The sequence below is a fragment of the Bemisia tabaci genome, chromosome 7 (assembly GCF_918797505.1).
Source record: "Bemisia tabaci chromosome 7, PGI_BMITA_v3".
NCBI lineage: Eukaryota > Metazoa > Arthropoda > Insecta > Hemiptera > Aleyrodidae > Bemisia > Bemisia tabaci.
Genome location: NC_092799.1, coordinates 12,601,380 through 12,620,559, shown reverse-complemented (window position 1 = coordinate 12,620,559; position 19,180 = coordinate 12,601,380). Strand labels below are relative to the sequence as shown.

At 34.8% G+C, this 19,180-nt stretch overlaps 1 protein-coding gene across 2 annotated transcripts in view; it reads left to right on the top strand.

Moving 5' to 3' along the window:
• The window catches only part of LOC109035280 (uncharacterized), a 250,496-nt gene that overhangs the window by 107,747 nt on the left and 123,569 nt on the right, over window positions 1-19,180 (top strand). For both annotated transcript variants that reach the window (XM_072302795.1, XM_072302794.1), the window contains 23 exons: window positions 1,602-1,754; window positions 2,548-2,918; window positions 3,449-3,725; window positions 4,175-4,339; window positions 5,028-5,188; window positions 5,572-5,734; window positions 5,904-6,053; window positions 6,262-6,429; window positions 7,587-7,757; window positions 8,138-8,293; window positions 8,973-9,125; window positions 9,904-10,234; window positions 10,982-11,157; window positions 11,644-11,775; window positions 12,227-12,418; window positions 12,782-13,066; window positions 13,814-14,218; window positions 14,588-14,977; window positions 15,533-15,721; window positions 16,015-16,242; window positions 16,452-17,398; window positions 18,053-18,237; window positions 18,589-18,883. In XM_072302795.1, coding sequence (XP_072158896.1) covers window positions 1,602-1,754; window positions 2,548-2,918; window positions 3,449-3,725; window positions 4,175-4,339; window positions 5,028-5,188; window positions 5,572-5,734; window positions 5,904-6,053; window positions 6,262-6,429; window positions 7,587-7,757; window positions 8,138-8,293; window positions 8,973-9,125; window positions 9,904-10,234; window positions 10,982-11,157; window positions 11,644-11,775; window positions 12,227-12,418; window positions 12,782-13,066; window positions 13,814-14,218; window positions 14,588-14,977; window positions 15,533-15,721; window positions 16,015-16,242; window positions 16,452-17,398; window positions 18,053-18,237; window positions 18,589-18,883 — 5,843 coding nt within the window. The remainder of the gene's footprint in view (window positions 1-1,601; window positions 1,755-2,547; window positions 2,919-3,448; window positions 3,726-4,174; window positions 4,340-5,027; window positions 5,189-5,571; window positions 5,735-5,903; window positions 6,054-6,261; window positions 6,430-7,586; window positions 7,758-8,137; window positions 8,294-8,972; window positions 9,126-9,903; window positions 10,235-10,981; window positions 11,158-11,643; window positions 11,776-12,226; window positions 12,419-12,781; window positions 13,067-13,813; window positions 14,219-14,587; window positions 14,978-15,532; window positions 15,722-16,014; window positions 16,243-16,451; window positions 17,399-18,052; window positions 18,238-18,588; window positions 18,884-19,180) is intronic.

Genomic DNA, 19,180 nt, shown 5'->3' with positions numbered 1-19,180 from the left:
ATAACATTTGTAAGTCATTTATAACAGAGTCAGCCTGACATCTAAGAACTGGCCCTTAATTGTTAATGTTTCAATTTCCTTTCATTTACTGGTTTGCACAAGTATTCCCTGCAAATGGAGTTTTCTCAACTGTTTCGAACTATTTAAGGAATTGTTCCAGATATGCAGAGACATGCTTTATTTTGCAGAGGAGTCTCGGAAAGTGCTTTTCTTGCTCCAAAAAGCTTTTAGAATGTTTCAATTGGATGTATTTATGCTAAAGGGAACTAAGTGCACAGGGTTTGTGTGGAACACAGCTCCTTTTAGCATAAATATGTCCAATTCCACTTGAAGATATTCAAATTAGGTTCAAACTGAGGATTTAAAAGCTGGTTTTCATTTCTAATGCTGTACATTAAGCACCGTTATCATTCAGCATCCTGTTCACACTTGATTGCATTCAATCTATCAAAGCTTTTTTCTTTTCTCACTCTCATCTTAGTTCATATGCTCTTATTTTTAGATTAATTATTTAATGCTCCTCATCTTGCTGTGTATTTCTTTCTCTCTCTTTTTGTGTCTTTTGTCTGTTGCAATTCTAATTCTTCATTTTCACTAAATTATCTGAACACACATTAAAAACCCTGATAATTGGATGTCATGAAGCAAACATTATGTACCTGCTTGTGCGGTTTTGAGGAAGTACGCATCTGCTGTAGAGAGCTTAGATGTATTAATGCTCTGCCTCCTGGAGGTTAGCGCAGATAAGATTTCATTTGCTAGATGACGTCCAATTATCATTCCATTCTGCTGAATGTTTTTCCTCTTCTTTTTTAATGAATTGAAAACTATTCTATAGTAAATGTTTTGTACATCACATTTTCTTCGAAACACTTGTCAATTGTCATTTATCGTTGCCAAAATCTCATTTTCTTCAGGAACTCAACTTCAGTTTTAAATGAACGCACTCATTTCTTCAGAACCAGGAATTTTGTCGGAAATATTATTACTTAGGGATCAATCTTGAGCTTGGAAATATTTTTATTTTCATTGAATATCATTCCTCTGCCTTAATATTTGAAAGACCTTACCATACTTTGAAATAATCATTTTAATATTTTTCTCCAGAGTTAGAAGTTAAACTAAATAATTTTTGGATGATATTTCTTAATTTTATTCTCAACAAAGCCTACATAGATGATTGATTCAGTAATTATTCAATATTTTATTTGAAATACAGGCAAAATTCATTTGCTCCTGGATTTTGTTGAAAGTTTTCTATGTCATGGATGTTTCTAATCCTTGGTTTTAATACCTACCTTATTCAAAAGTATTATTTGAGGGAGGGGGGGAGTCTCCTGAGAGTGGTGGTAATTTTAGCCAAAATTCTAAAAATGGTTTATAAGTTGATGCAATGGATCAGTGCCTTCATATCTTGTTATGCCTTCAAACTCAGAAGATTCGATCATTATATATATTTCATTGCTGATTCAAATTTTTTAGAAGTCTTTCTTCTTTTTCTAAGCTGTTTTCATAAGACGCTTTCAAAGAAATACAACTTCCTTAGATTTTAATTTGTGTCCCAAACAGTGTTTCCTCATTTTTATCCTCGTATTTTTCAGTCAATGCTTGTAAGTCTACGCCAAAATGAAGCAGAACTAGAAAAAATGACAGATGGCTCATCTGAGATGAGCAGGATCAGTGGAGAACCGAAACTATCGGCCACAGTTCAGCGAGTGACATCACGTTTCCAATCCATACAGTCTACTTGCAAGGTACTTCATTCCATCTTTCCTTTACAGGAATGAAATGAATACATTTTTGAATCAGGAAACTACTAGTTTTTCAATTTTATGCATGAAATGCCTGACATTCATGCTACCGAATTGAAATATGTGTCTAAATCATATTTTTAATTCATTACAATGTCCTATGATTGAATTTTGGGGTACTTAATCCCCCAATATTCGATGACAGGGTGTCTACAAGTCCAAAATTTCCTGTAAGTCTGGAAATAGTGCTGATTTTCTTAGGGCGGTCTGGAAGTACTGAAAAAGTGCCAAAATTCCGCAAGAAGATCCGCAATTTTTTTCATCTTTGTCATCTTTGTTGCACTTTGAGCGGGAAATTCAAATTTTTGAAATTTTTTCGAATTTCGTTAATTGGAGGTACTGGAAAAGTACTGAATTTTTCTATTGCGAAAGTACTGAATTTTTTGGGAATGTACTAAAAAAGGACTGTAAAAGCACTAATTTTTGGCCAGCCTGGTTTAGTAGACACCCTGGATGAATATCCCCTTTTCCCCATATCCCATGATACGGGGTATTTAAATAATTATTGGGTGAATTTAGGTCTTCAGAGGCATCCAATAATAGCCCTATGCATTAATTTTGCATTTGCGTAGAGGATTAAAAGACTCGCTAGAGGCTTCAGTGCCTCTCTGTTTCAAAAGACCCAGTAGTCTCTCAGAGTTTATTTATTTTCCGCAATGCCCTCATTGGAAAATTCCAGTACTTTCCCCTCTTCCTTGCTTAATCAATTTCTTATAGCATTGGTATTTTTCTTCAGGATGTTGTAAACAAGTGTCAGCAAGCTGTTGCCAGTCATGAAGAGTATCTGGAAAAACTTCAACAATGTTCCAACTGGCTGAGCTCAGCGCAGACACGTTTTCAAAAGTGCTGTCAACCCAATCCAAATATGGAGCTCCAACAAGATCTTCGTGCTCGCTGTGATGAATTGGGTGCATTGCTAGCCTCAAAACCAGAGGCCATGGTGTTGTTGAACGGTTGCATTGAAGCAAACCGGAAGCTATCTTGTCATATGAATGAGGATGGCAAGGAATCGATTCAAAATGAACTTGAGGAGATTCAACTTGCCGTTGAAAGTCTTTTCGATTCAATTGCTAGCAATGAGAGGCAATGTAAAACAAAGCTGGGGAGGTAAGTCTCAGTGTCATAAGATATTTTTTCATGCTGAGAATACATGGTGAGGGCTGATCAATTGGTGAGGATATCGATATTCCATGAGACATTTTTATGGTTAAATATTTAAATGAGACATTAAAAAAAATGTATTTCAACTCATTTAACGAGACAAAAATTATGCAATTAAATCTAATAGATAGCTTCCCCTCTCATCCCACCTGATCTCACCTCTTGTTGTCGTTAAATTCATACCTAAAAAAACATTGATTTTCTTTGAAATACCGCAAAAAATTAGTATGTCAGATCGATACATCGACTCATCAACAATAAAAATTGATTCTACTTGTAGGAATCCGTAGGAATCGTTTATCTAATATTTATATAATAACCATTCATTTCACAGACAAGAAAAAAATTTTGAAGTTTAATACTCAAGTGTGACTAGCGCTTGATCTATCAGGCTGAGCTTTTCATGAAGAAATATCAGGCCAAGATATTTTTCTTTGTTACTTTGTGTATCTAAAAACTTTTTTTATTTTTTGTAGATGGAGTAATTTTGAAGATTGCTGTGAAACTCTCAAGAAATGGTTAAATGAAGTGGAGTCCACCCTACCAGAGCATATTGTTCTCAGAGCTACGCTTGATGAGAAGAAAGCCCAACTCCAATCATATCGCTCTATACTGCATGACACTCAAGTGCATCAACAAGATATTGGACGTTTGAATGAACATGTAGAGCTTCTGGCAGACCGTAATGAAACAATCAATGCCCAGCTAAAAGATTTAATCAGTAGACACGCAAAAGTGTTGGAGCGTGCACAGGTGGGTCATAACTTGTATGTTCAATCGTATTGTATTGTAAACTTCAGTAGAGAATGATTTTAAATAATGAGAATAATGAAACTTATGGAGCGCTACATCCCAAGCTTCTGGAAAAGCAGCTACAATAAATGAAATGTCAAGAATATAATTTGTAATTTTAAAAAATTAAATACCAAATTTAAAGGAGGATAGTAAAATTGAAAGCTAGCAACAAAAGTAGCCACAACAAATGAAGTTTCATAAATGTAGCTTATACTTTTAAAAAATCAAATTCTCGATTTAAAAGAAGATTGTAAAGTTAAAAGCTGAAACTCTGATTAAATTTTGACAATTTTTTTGTAACTTTTCCTCATGTCAATTTTTTATATCTAATTCATGTCCAATTCGATTGTCATTCTGAAGATGAAGATCAATTTTTTTTCTATGGCTGTATTATTTCTCTTTCGCAGAATTTTGTCGTTGAATATGAGCAGATTGTGAGCTGCCATCAGCAGTATACTAAGGCGGTGATGGAAGCACAGGAGTGGTTGGAGCCAACCCAAAGTCAAGTTGCCCTTTGGGGAGATACTGAAATCGAGCGCATCTCTTTGCTCAGCAACTTGGAGCGTCTAAAGGTAATTCAAATTTAAATTATTTCTTGAGTGGTCAAGGTGAGGATGACAAAGATGAGGTGTAGTCTTAGTATGGATGAAACATATCGATGGCTAAAGTGCAAAACCACATATCGACAGTGTAAGTCGGCAATCACATAACTCGGTTTGCGACGTCTCAGACTTCCTGTCATACGTTATTTTTTAAATGGAAAACTACTCAACGGCAATTCTTTAAAACTTCCGTGATTTTTCTTCTCTGTGCAAAGAAAATTCTGCATAAACTTCAAGGAATGATGTCAATTTCTTCTCTTTTAAAAAAATAACATAGAGGCGGAGATTTTCAGACACCGCAAAGGAGTTATGTGATTGCTGACTTACACCGTCGATATCTTCAATGCGCGCTAATTTTATTTTTTTTAAAGAAAAAGAAGTCAACTTTATGGCTTGAAATTCATGCAGAATGTCCTGCTTTCAAAGAAGAAAAAGCGAAGAAGTTTCAAAGACATTGTATTGACTAGTTTTCCAAAGAATAAATGAAGTATGACAGGAAGTCTACAACGTCACAAACGGATATACGTGGTTTCTCACTTTGACCATTGATGCATATGATGGACCTGTAATGTCTATTACAAATCTCCAGTATCTCCTTCAAAAATGTATGTTTAAATGAATTTTTAATCGCTAAATGGATTGATTGTTTTAATTTCAGCATTTACAAAAGAACTTGCCAGATGAGGAGCATCGTATTCAAGAAATTGCTTCGCTGGGAGAGAAAGTGTTACCAGGAACTGTAAAATCTGGCCAAGTCAATGTTCAGTCTCAGATTGACTCATCGCAACAGGAATGGCAGAGCTTAGTCTCAGCTGTCGAGTAAGTATTTGAAACTCATTAGTGTAATAAAATGTAAGGTATCAGGTTCTTAAACTTATTTGCTCAGTTTTTATAGTCAGAATATTGTCTGTTGTCTTGAAATTTGTTGATTCAAAATTTCATTTGACTCTTTTTTAAAATAATCACAATTTTCAATCAATACAATTTACCCAGCAATACATATATTCAACTCAAGGTTTGCATTCATAAAAAAAGCATTAAGTGATAAATGCTAAAAAAGGGCAAAAATAATTTGGTACTTTTAACTTACATTCAGTACAAGAAACAATTGGAATCGTGCAGTGACTGGATAATCAATGATATCAGTTTATCCCTCATTTTTATCTTGATTTGCATCCTCCTCAATTTTATTTTTTCTCCAGGTCATCTATCGAATCCATCGAGGCAAAAATTCAGCAGTGGAATGAGTATGAAGCACTGAAGGACAAATGCTTAGCATGGCTCAGAGACGCAGATAGTACACTCCATGCGATTGATTTAAAACCAACCTTGAAGGAGAAAAAGGAACAGCTGAAAGTTCTGAAGGTAAAATAATTGATTATTCAATACCCAAAGGTAAAATTTGATAAGTTTGGATTCTTTAGTTTAGACAGAATTATTTAAAACTGCCACAATTTTGATTAACAAAAAATTGATAATTTTTTTCCATGATATTTATGGTGAAAAATTATTTTATATCATTATTTTTCCTCAGGATTTACAAGGTGAAGTAAGAGCGAAAGAACTAGAAATTGATGCTGTCACAGAAAAAGCGCAGCAACTGAACAAAACTCTCGTGACAGGTGGATCGTCCGTGGTAACCGAGCTGGGACACAGTTATCATCAAGTGTCTTTCAAAGTTAAGGTAAGCTTAAATTTAATATTCATATATTTTTAATGCTGAATCTTTAAATTGAAATTGTACCTAGTTGTTTAGTCGAACCAATGTTACTTTCAGCCTCTACCTATTTTCTCTCAAAATTTGCGGTTGCACTGGAAAATCCTTCAGTACAGATCAAAGAATTAGAGAAAAAACAATGAATTTTGTCAATTTTCAACATTTTATTTTACAGGAGTTGTATGGACGATGGAAACAATACGTAAACTCTCATTTGGAATTCGAAAATCTAATGCGTGAAACTAATGATTGGCTTGAGGGTATTGCTAGCAAACTTGAGTACTGCTCTGATTTGAGTGCATCCAATCAGACAGACTTGGAAGGCAAACTCACAACAATCCAGGTACGTTAAAAAGTTTGATTCTTGTCTAGGTTTTTCTTAAGCATGTGTGCGTAAAATTGGAAACCTGTTAGATTTTGACTCACTTTCCGATTTTACATTTTCACTCTTTTATAAAATTAAGGAGATAGATGCCTCCTAAAATTAGAGAAGAAATTTATCGTGGAATGCAAAACTAAAGAAAATATTTATCATTTTCAAAACATTTTTGTATTTTCATTACATGCTGATTCCTCACAGAGATATGACCAGGTCACTATTTATATGGATTTTTGTGCACGATTCAAAAGACTTTGAATCTTCGGATTTCTAATGGGCCTGTTGCAAACTTTTGCTAGAGCAAAACTAAGAGTTGTTTCTTATAGATAATGCCTCAAAAATCACGATGAGCGCATCGGCAAAGTCTGAAATGCACTCATAACTTCACAATCTGCGTAAGAAATTTGCGTTTTTTTAAGCTTCCCGCTTCAAAAACGATACCACGGCATAGGTGAACATTTTGTTAGAGGAGTCGCTCCATCGTCGGCGATATTCATCATGGCCGACGCTTGCACGCAGTTCCGCGCGTAATTCAAGGAGAGTTCAAGGTCAATCAATTCGGGCGTGGAAAATATGAACGTTAACACACCGATTGTTATCTGGTCTAATCCAGTTCAGGTGTTATCTCGTCCCATCAAACGTGTTTTGGCGGATTGGCGTCGGCTATGATGATTATTGCCGACGATGGAACGACTCCTCTTACAAAATGTTCACCTGTGCCGTAGTATCGTTTTTGAAGCGGGAAGCTCAAAAAACCGCAAATTTCTTACGCAGTTTGTGAAGTTATGAGTGCATTTCAGAGTTTGCCGATGCGCTCATCGTGATTTTTGAGGCATTATCTATAAGAAACAACTCTTAGTTTTGCTCTAGCAAAAGTTTGCAACAGGCCCATTTGTTTCTGAAATGCACACGCGGCAGAGGCATTATTCAAGTGAAACACTCAAATAAAAAAATTCAACTTTAATTTATTACCGACTGCTTAGGTAAAAGAATGAAAGAAAGAAAAGAAGAAGAAAAAAGAGAACAGAAAGAAAAAAGAGGGGAGAAAAGGAATTATGCCTACCATCTGCAAATATATCCAATAACACTCTTGATTTCTATGAATTTTTACTCCGTTTCAGAATCTGTTACTGTATCGTGATGAAGGTTTCAGTAAAGTTCAGAATGCAGTCGAGCTTGCCCAACAAGTTCTTGCAAACACTGCTCCTGATGGTCATGATGAAATAAATCAGTCTCTTGCTACCCTCCAGAAGCAATGGAGTTCTCTTGCATCGAAAATGATTGAAGTGAAGGTGAGGCATTAGGACTTACACGAAAAATCACAACAAGCTATAACCTCCAGCTAAATTGACCAAAAAGAAGGAATGGCTCCACATTTTTCTTTACTTTTACCCCATGTACTTTATGTAGTGGCGAGTCTAAAGTGTGAAGGATTAGCCCATCAGTGAGTCGAATGTCCATTCCGTCACACTTTTTTCTATTCTTTCAAAATGTGCCAGAATGAAATAATCAAGGTACCAATTTCCAATGTACCTGCTAATTTTTCATCTTTGTTTAAAAGATTGATCTTATGATTGTTTTGATTTTGATACAGTTTAATTTTTTTAGTCTGTTATGTTTCGCTTAAAATAACGTACTTGATCTTCAAATTTATTTATCTCTAACTTTTCAGGCTATCTTAGGGGATTCAATCCAAAGGTGGTGCGGATTTTTGGAACAGGTTCACCAGTTACAAAAAACAACCGACTATTTGGAGAGTATGCTGCCTGAAGTAATGGATTTCAAATCTAATTTGGCTGAGAAAAAAACCCAACTTGAAAAAATTAAGGTAGGTTTAAGCATCTACTGTTTTAAAATCTAAAAATTGTACTGTGTATAGTGAGGAATCTTAACTTCTGCAAGTGTCTGAATAATTTTCAGTTCTCCAAATACTGGAAGTTTCCTCAACAAGGTCGCAACGAAAGCTTTTTCCAATCAAAAATACTGTGGAAGGGGTCTTTTGTCAGGCTTCAGCTCCTAATGCATCCCTTAATAATATATTTATTAATTGAAGTCAGTTTGAATAATTTGTTTGTTGAATCACCTGAAAGTTAGAACTAAAATTGGAAAAACATATTCCTCTATCCATACAAATTAATTTAATACTAGGTACTGATAAGTCGCTCTTATAGCGCTTCCGTGACACCCAATCGCCACTGACAGAGATCTGGCCAGAGCTCCTCTGGCAGATTCCAACGCCTCATTTCCTGCCTTATCCCCTCAGTAATTTAATGCGGTACCAAAAATAAATAAAACAAGAAGGAAAATCTCACATGAATATGTTGGAAAAGCGTGCTGAGTAACTGAAATTTTGGACACATACCTACTATTTTCACGTCTTTGCTATTTGTATCAATTGGTACTTTTTGCTAAAGTTGGGAGAAAATATTGATTTATGAACGTTGAATGTAAATTAATTTTAAAGATTCCATCCAATTATTTTGATTTTGTCTCTAATTTGTTTCTAGCATCTTGAGGAGAAAGTCAGGTGTGAAAAAATTGAAGTCGACAGTTTAAGAGGGAAGGCCTCAGAAATGCTATCTCAGGGACAACAGAGTCAAATAGCCTCTGAATATCACCAAAATCTAAATAAATTTGACAGCCTCAGCCAACAAATTAAGGTATTGTGTTTGCAAAGCAAATTTCTTTTTTGTGTAAATATTTATAAAAAAAAGAAGAAAAAAAATTCTCATCACTTCGCCATCTAAATCAGAATAATTTTTTACTGGCAAAGAAAAAGTCCTTGAAGATTTTTTTTTTTAAAAAAATTTGCATGGATGCTGCTAGTTCCGTTCTCAAATCATAGAATTTTCCATTTTCTTTGACAACTGTCAAATTACCTTTGTTACCACTACTTTTAAGCAACGCAGTCGTCACTATAATGCCAAAGAACTTCATTCTTACGTAAACCTGAATCGCATGAGAATGTATTCCTATCCAGGGCTCATGCAAAAACACAAATTGACTTCTTTATTTATTAAAGGGACTAAGTTCTTGTGATGCTAGGATAATAAAATACTACCCTTCAGTTTTTCGAAGTTTGCAAAGTAACTGTTAGATCTAGGGTTGTAAAGGTGTTTTTACACATTTTGAGTCTTTTTTAACCTGAAATTTCTCAGTCCAAACTGTGAATTTTATTTGAGAAGTCTCTCGTTTAATTCCTTTTCAGCATTTTCATCCCTCCCATCAAGAATATAACAGGCTGTCTCATTTTGCCAGAAATATCAACCAACGTTTTACGTAGCGCCTTTTTATTTGCTTCGTGTAAAACAACTTTCTCTGGCGAGCCTTTTTGCCTGGAATACTTTGATTTAAAACCCTTCTTTTAAAAAAGCAGCCTAGTAGACATGACAATTAAGGCCAATTGAAGTTCAAATAATGACATAGTTGATATTTCAGGGTTTACTCATTGAACGAGAAGAACAATTTAAGGAACACCGAGCGTACAAGCAAGCCTATGATGATCTGGCGGCTTGGTTATCTCGTTCTAAGGACAAAGTATCAGCTATGAGACAACAGCAACAGCATGCGGTCAATGATAACCTCGCCATTGAAAATGCCATTGCTCCGCTCGAAGCTTTACTCAACAAGCAGGCTCAAGCAGAAGTTTTACTTGAGCAGATGCGCACAGCAGGTCAAGTAACAATTGCAAGCACATCGCCAGATGGGCAGGAAATCATTCTGGAAGAAATGACAGCTTTGTCTGAGAAAGTACATGCATTATTTACTGGTATGTTTATTGATTATCATCCTTAAGGATGAGGTTCATCTAATTAAGCAAACCGCTACTAAGAAATTCTGCATGCGTAACTTTAGTGTTTTTTCCCTCATAGTTAGTGTCATTTTACTATTCATCCAGTGACAAATCCACAAAAAAAATAACAGTATTGGCAAGGGTGACGGCTCTTTTTAAATTACATAGGAAGTTCTTAAAGCACAATATATCTTTCAGTGGTGAAGTTTGTACAAAACAAAAAGACTCAATAGAAAGAGAATTCATGTCAAACTTCAAAGTTGTTGATACCTCAGAATTTGTTGTACTTTGCTCAAAAAATGAAGAAAAATAGATTTGTGCATTGAGTGTTTTTGCATATTTCTTTAATTGGAATAAATGCTTGCATTGACCAATCATTCCACAAGAGTTTAAATTTCCGAAAACGAATATACCCTTCATTGGTACATGCTGATGGAGTGTCATCCAACATATATCTATTTAATAAATTGGAAACTTCAAAGAATGGACTGAAAATCAGGGCTGAAATCATTGCGCAACATTTCTGTTACTTTTGGGAGGAAATTTTGAAACTGCGCAACTTCCAAAATGACATAGAAACCATTTTTTGTCATTACTAAGAGATAGTAACTCTTTTTATCTGCTCCTCTAAATGCCCTTGCGGAGTGGTGTGCCACTCCTCACTTCTATGAAAATGTAGTGAAATTCTGAGTTACAATTACTTATTAAGTGTTATTTTCTTAGACGCAAAGCGAGAAAAAAGTAAATTAGAAGGCACTTTGGTTCAATGGCGAGAATACAAAGAGGAACATGAGCAGTTGTGTGACTGGCTCCAACAGATGGACGTTCATGTAAAGGCGCAGAAAACAGCTCTTCTCTCCACCCTTCAGGAGAAACAAAAGCAGGTTGAAGATATCCAGGTAATTTCATTTGTGGAAGGCTTTGCTGTTTCGTCAAGGAGTTTTAATAACTATTTCTTTCCTGCTCTATTATTTTTTAAGCTCTATTAAATTTTTTAAAATTGAGAACTTACAATTTGCACTAATTTAATTCAAAATTTGATACTTTTCTGCAAAAATTGAGGAACTGTTATATTTTTTTGTGACTGCTAATGCGTCAGTTAGGTGATGATAAAATAATTATAAGCCATCTCTAACATTTGCATATGATACATTAAATGTATCTTGAAGGAGAAGAAGAAGAAGAAAAAAAAAAAACTTAGACCCCAAGTTCGAATTGTTAAATTTAAGGAAATATTCAAAGTCTGATCACTTGTCAAATTTAGTTCATCTTTCATCCAATTCTTGGCACTTAAGATTTTGACCACTAAAATTAAATTTTTTTTTAGCTAATATCCCATTTCTGATTCCCCTATGATCAAATTTTCTCTACTCATTTTTTTTTAGAAATTGATAAACGAGCTAGAGGCTGGTCAAGAGCGAATTAACAAACTTACTCAAACAGCAGAGCCCCTCATGAGCACCCAGCTGGAGCCGTACGTCAAGGAGCAGCTTCGTCTTTTCAACTCAAAATATCAGGTACTTTCGAACACTTTTTCAAATACCTAATACGTCAAACCTTTTAAAATCTTCCCAAATATTGCCTCATTTCAGTACTTTCAAACTTTTTTCAGAATGAAAATCAAGAGAAATAAATCCACGCATGAACATTTTTCATTCTTGTCTTTATTTTCGCTAAAACCTACATTTGGTTTTGTTTCTTCATCCTCCTATCATCAGGTGTACATTCTTGTAGCGAGAACTTTAACAAACAGAGTTTGAATTCAGTTGAAAAAACTCATGTGCTAGTACATTCTCCTTTAATGTAATAATAAATTGGTGTTAATTCACCCCGAGATCTACGAAGACTTGCTCTTTTCTTGTAAATTACTCATGACATCAATAATGGGAGTAAAAGTTTGTGCAATTTATGTCTCTTTATTTCTCCATTTTTCTATTTCTATTTCATTGTTATTGTAAATTATTTCAGATTCAGATCAGTCTCGCTAAAGATGTCCAGAGGAAAGTGAAAACCAACCTAGAACATCATGAACAATATGCAGATAATTTGAAAAAAGCAACAGCATGGATTGATAATGCTAAAGAAGTGATGCGGCAGTGCAGTGAAACTACTCCAAATTGCAGTCGGCAAGTTCTGCAGTCAAGACTTGACCAGATTCAGGTGAATAATTTTCCATCTCTCATTCAGACATCTAAATCGAGCAATTGTAATCAACTCCCATTCTGGACGTGTGATAGAATTAGAAATCAAGTGTTAAAATAACAAATGAAGACCAAAGTTTTGTTTTAATGACGTTTATCGTAGCATGGAGGAGATAGTACGTGAAATTGTAGAAGTCTTAACTGGTTATAGCCTTTTCTCAACTTTTGATGAAAACTGAATTTTTATTTAGAACGGTATAAGAATGTTCTAAACAGTACTTAAAATGAAGCTGCTCGGCAGTTTGAAATATTTTTGGATTCAGCCATAGCTTGAACAGTTTAAACCATCAATTGTAAAATAACCCATGACGTTTTTTTCCAGGACTTGATCAAAAAGCACGAAGAGGGTCAAAACTTGATCCACCTCACCATCAACTGTGGCGAAAAAGTAATGCGCAGCACTAAATCTGATGGCCGGGATGCAATTAGCGCTGAAATGAAAGAATTACAAAGCAATTGGGATCGTCTTGTGCGGAAAATGTCGACCGTCAAAGTCCAGCTGGAGACAAATCTTCTTCAATGGGCTGATTATAGTTCCTCGTACTCTCAATTAGAGCAATGGCTCTCTGACAGAGAGGAAAAATTGCAAAAAGTTTGTGAAACCAAGGTTAGTCGCCAAAGCAATTAAATATTTATCCTAAAATTTATCTTCATGGTTTTGATTTGCAATAAAAATCGTGAGCTTATATTTAATTTTATCGTATGAAAACTTAATACTCAGACAGTGGAGCTCCCAAGTAGGATTTTATAAATGAAAAGTTGCATTATATTGCAATAATATTGTAATATTATCATACTTTTTTCGCCAAATCTTTGTAATTTTTTCTTAAGATTTGACCAAAATTCTTTTTATTTGTGGAAAACAAATTGCAATTTATTGGAACAGAAATGAAAATTTACGGAGTAGGGTCTCAAAATTTGGGAGACTCCAGGAAAGTGAGTTAGTTTTCCTCCGCCAGCTTTCTATAAGAAAAAGCATCAAATATTTTTTGGACCAAATTCCAGTTTTAATTTCTGAGAAGTTTGGCCGGCAAAGAAAAAAGAAAGAAGAAGAAAAAACAAGATATTTCAAGATACATGAGTATTTCCCCTTTTTAAAAAATGAAAGAAACGGTTCCTCATGGTGCAAAAACAGAAAAACAATAAAAGATTTTACAATTTCATCACAATTCTTGACCAGGAAGAAGCTAATGAAAAATTTCAATTACGATAAGATCACAATTAAATTTCAATTTTGGGGAAAAATTACTATGATGTAGCAGCAAATTTACAATTTTCTTGCAACACTATGGTAATATTTTAATCCATGTGATTGAGGTATGAGTTTCAATCTTTTTCTTTCTGCTTTTTTTAGGCGCCAAAACCAAGAATGAGTGCTGGCACCTCTGGACGCCTTTCAACAACCCCAGGCATAAGTCAATTAAGTCTCGGTGAAAGGAAAGCCACTTTACGTCAGACCAATAGTATTGTCCAAGATATTGTATCCTTTGAGCCCATGATTCAATCGGTAACTCTGAAAGCAGAAGACTTGCAGCAAGCTGCTCCTGCATCAGAAATCATGTCCAAGTATGAGACCCTCAGCAGGAGTGCCAAGGAGTTATACGATAAACAGAAGGAGGCCGTAGAACAACACCAAGCATTCATCGATGCTAGCAATGAATTTAGCCAGTGGTTGCGCGCAGCCAAAGAAAAACTCAGCAAGTGTTCAGAACCAATTGGAGACAAAGAATCATTAACTTTGAAAGTTACACAGCTCACCGTTAGTATTTCATTTTATATGGTTGTTAAAAATCAATTCTAATTTATTGTGCGATTATTATAATTTTTGATGATAATCTTCAATTTTCATCTGATATCATATTAAGTCATATCTATCAAGGATAAAATCCTTTTTATCTATTTTTCTTGATTCAAAGTGAAATTTTGATTAATTTTTTACCGCGAAATTTTTTATTAAATTTCAGTACTATCTGTATAAAATTAGGAAAGTTGGTTTTTGATATCTGAATTTTTTTTAAGTTCAATGACAAGTAAAGGAAGGAGTATCCTGTATAAAACTCTTAAAGTATTGAACACAATGTCATAACATTGTCCCCAAAATGATTGTTATAATACATTTTCTTTGAAGGTTGTTGAAAGTGAACTGAAGGAAGGACAAGAGAAGTTGGACAAAGCACTTGCAAGTGCTAAGGGAGCCCTGAATTTTGCCGATGATGAAGACAAAGAAATAATTGAGGAAGAAGTTGCGACACTCCAAGATGAATTTGACAGCTACTCTGAGTCGATCAGCAAAATCAGAGCCGCTCTAGAGGATGGAATTGTGAAATGGACAGAATATGAAGAATGCTTCCAAGAAGCCAGTGACTGGCTAACTCACACGGAGCAATTAGTTCAGTCATATAACAAGTTACAGGATAGTCTGGAGAAAAAGAAAGACCTATTGGAGTCTTTCCAAGGCCAGCTTCAAACTTTGTTTGACTGGCAGAAAGAGCTGGATAAGTTGAACAACAAAGCTCAGGTAATTTTTTGCCTCTCCTGAAAAAAAAAAAAGAATAAAAACTAATTAGAGGAAGCGGTCGACTGTAGTAATCATAAAGTGCCACTAATTATAAATTATCAGCTATCAAACATTCCAGAAATATAAAGGAAAGTTTCACAATCGTTAAGTTCTGTTGTATTTATCAAATTTCATTGTTTCAGCATAATTTAGTTTACTGAAAATAGTCTTGATCATTTAATTTAGAATAATGCCTGAATTGAGGCTGTTTGTCAAATAATGAAATAATCGGATCTACCCAACATAAAGGGAGAGATACAATGTAAGTTTTGAAAGGGATTGATTGTAAAATGCACAACTTTAAACTACGGATTTTTTTACCCCCGTCTACACTTTTACGGCCAGATCCATACCCTTTAACAGGTAAAAACATGATGGTGTAGCGAAATGCTTTATTCCCTCTCCTGCCAATAGCATTACATATGTTATGAATGACATCCAAGTGTTTGAGGCATCATCCAGTTCAGTGTCTCAAATTCTACAAGAGTAAGAATCTGTTTACCTTATATTTTGCAGATCCTGTTGGAAACTTGTGCAGACACTCGCATATCTAATGCAGTGACTCAACTAACAACGAAGTACAATGCTTTGCTATCATTAGCCAAAGAAATGATGAGACGGTTAGAGCTTTACTATCAAGAACATCAGCAACAAACCACCCTATACCAAGAATGTCAAGAATGGGTCGATAAAACTCGGCTGAAAGTAAGTGAACCTCTCTAATATTATCTCCTCTATTTGGAAAGATTTCATCTGTAATTTTTTGTGCCATTTATCCATAATTAGATCCTACTATGCCTGAAAAATCAATATGATTTGTTCAAATTGAGCTTTTTCCAACAGATTTTACTACCTAGTTTTTTTCTAAATTAAGTAGATGTTATGAATTTATGACCGGCTCACTCTTTATATTGTCTCCTCGTAATGCGGGGAAAAGTGATGCTTTTCCTTTGTTTTATTACTGCGTATTTATTTTATTCTTAACTTATTCCTCTCAGGTGAATGAATGCAGAAAGATTCCAAATACTCTGTCTGACGTCAAATCTAAGTTGGAAACTGTCAAAGGAATCAGGACTAGCCTAGAGCAAGGTCAAAACAGGCTGCGATATGTAGTGGAGTTGAAAGAGCGTGTCATTTTAAACACGGAACCTCACGGAGCCATCAAAATTCAAGAGGATACCGATGCATTGAATGCTGATTTTGAGAAGTTGATCGCTGATGTTCAAGTAAGTATCAGGGTATAAATATGATAGTCTTTCATAGTTTCCCTCTGCTCTGCTATTTTCTTTTTTTTGAACCATCATGTATCATTAAGTCTTTTCTTTCATTTCATCTCAAAATATTTCTATCAAATCATAACCTTAGACTACTGTTTTGAATTTTTCAATACTTCTTCAAAGGGATTGCCTAATTGATATTTTATTTTTAATTTCAGGATATTCGTCAAATCTTAACTAAGAGAGCAGCCCAATTGGAGGATTTGAACAAATCGGTGAAAATCCTGTCTGAATGGCTTGAAGAAATGGACTCAAAAGTAAATGAAAAAGATTTCGTACATCTGAATGACTTAACCGAGAAAAAATCAAACCTTGAAAAGTTGAAAGCTTTGGTTTTGGAAATTGGTTGTCACGCAGAGCTCGTTGAAAATTTGCAGTCACGTCTTAAAGAGGATTCTACTCTACCAGCCGGGGAGTATGAGCCCTTATTTACCAAATATTCCAACATTCAAGATTTTGTGAATAATCTCGTCGCAACAATCGAAGGCCAAGTGAAAGAACACGAGGATTACCATCAAGCTTATTCTGAAGCGTGCGACTGGATCAGAAAGACACATATTGCTGTCCAAGCCTATGCAGACTCCCATGGGGAGAAAAAAGACGTTGAAGAGAAATTGAAGAAAGTCGCAGCAATCGAAGCCAAATTTGATGAAGGGCAAGATTTAGTTTTCAAGGCCAACAAAAACCTTGTATCAGTCATTCAAATCGCCAGTCCGGATGGTCAAGATAATTTGAAACAAGAATTCAGCCAACTCGAACAAGACTGGGACGCTTTGAAAACTTCGACAAGTGATACTAAAAATCTCTTGAGCCGCTGCGCAGATGCGTGGACGGATTACAATGACCTGTATGACAAAATAAAATGTTGGATTGATGAGTTCGATAAAAAAGTGAAAAAAGAATCGGAGACTGGAGGCGGGAAAACTCCTGATGACCTTGAGCGATGTCAGTCACTTTTGGAGGAAGCTGTGAGCAATCAAGTTGGTATCGAAGCCCTCGCTGACAGATGTGAGACCTTGGTAGATCTAAGCGCTTGCGGTAGGGTCAGAGATGAAACTTTGAAGTTGCAGACAACCTACACTGGTCTTTTGACGACAATTCAAGGGTAATTTGATTTCTTACGTAACAAACATAATTATCAGCATAGTTTGCAAGTTTTTGTTATCGGCGTGAATTTTACCTCTGTATCTGGCAAGTTACAGTCAAACTGTGACCACAATTTGAATGGAGCCAAGCTAGAGAGCATTATACGCACTGAGATTTTTATCAACTAATTATCGTAGTTTTCAGTAACAGTTACTCTCTATCTCAAAAACTCAATATGGGTGCCACTTTTCTCTGTATCGTGTACTTATATTTACCCAACCAATTCAACTCACTTAAATCTCAATAAATTAAATCTTAGAATGTTTATCATGTTTTTCAGAGAAATCTTCGCACTTTGTAAAAGTAATTTTGAACTAAAATATAGATAAACTAATTTAAGCATAATTTTGTTTAATCTTGTACTTTTGGATTTGAACTTGATGAGTAAAATCCTATTTTCTGTTTTTTGCTCTTGTACTAAATGAGTGTCTACTCGCATTATCAAACTGTTTATTCATTTTATCAAGGCCGAGGAAGATCACTCAATCCCAATGGGCAATTTCGTATGTAATTTTTGAAAGGATTGTTTTCGTGTTTGTTGTATGTTTGTCTATAAAATTGTTATATGATTCTACAAGGACTTTATAATGAAAATTTTATCGCTTGTTTTCAGATTGGTTTCATTTGTTGAAAAGAATCTCTCCGATCATACTGAATTCCTAAATGAAAAAACTAAACTGGAGACTTGGCTTCAATCAGCACACCAATCAGCAGCTGACTGCGCTGGCTATGGGGATGTGCCCTGGCTTAGAAGTAAAATTGGGAAGATCAACACTGTATCCTCTAGCATAGCTGATGGTAAGTGAAAACAAACCTTAATTAAAAGTCTACGACTACAACAGAATTTTTCATTTTTTAAAAAAATTCAAGTTTAAGGAAATCGAAATCCAACAATAATTTTATTGAGGTCACAAAAATTTGATGGAAAAAAAATTAAGCTATGAAAATATTCAGCTATAAAACCCAAATAATAGAATTGGATCCTTTGAAAGCATCGAGCGCCTTTCGTTTAAAAGAATTTTGTTTGGTGCTTCGATAATTACATTTTAATAATTGTTGAATAATGATGTAACATTTTCAAAGGCTAGATCTCTTGTTATATTTTTTCTTAATTTGAAAGTATCAAATTTCCTCTTTCTCTTTATCAAGGTCAACAGATGCTCTTCACCTTACAAGAAGTTTTCACAAAAGCAATAAACACAACTCCAATTGATAAACAAGAAGCTCTACGAGGTAACATGGCAGACCTAAGAACAAGTTTAGAAAGCTTAACAATGGAAGTTAAAGCAACCAGTGCTCAACTGAAATCTGCTTTAAACCGTTGGGATGATTTTGCTGAAAATAAAAACAAAATGAATTCATGGTTGAATACTTTAGAAAATGCTTTTGAAGAGCAACCAGAAGTAAAATCTGAACTTAATGAAATGAAGAATCAGCTAGAAAGGTATTATTCATTTTTGTTCATTTCTTTATTTGTTTTACTTTATTTTTTCATATTTTCATCAAATCAGGGGTACGAGAAACAACTTGATCATGGAAGAATAAACATTTAAAAAACTATATAATCTGGAGAAAAGGCTGAATGAAGGGAAAAAACTAAACACGGACCTTTTATCGTAATATGTATAACAAACCTATTTTGAACCGGCACAACAGAAAACAAGTCCTTGTATTTGAATCGGCCCATGCTATTGTCCGAAAAATGAATATTTTGTTAAGAGCAAAAAGACAATGGGAAGAC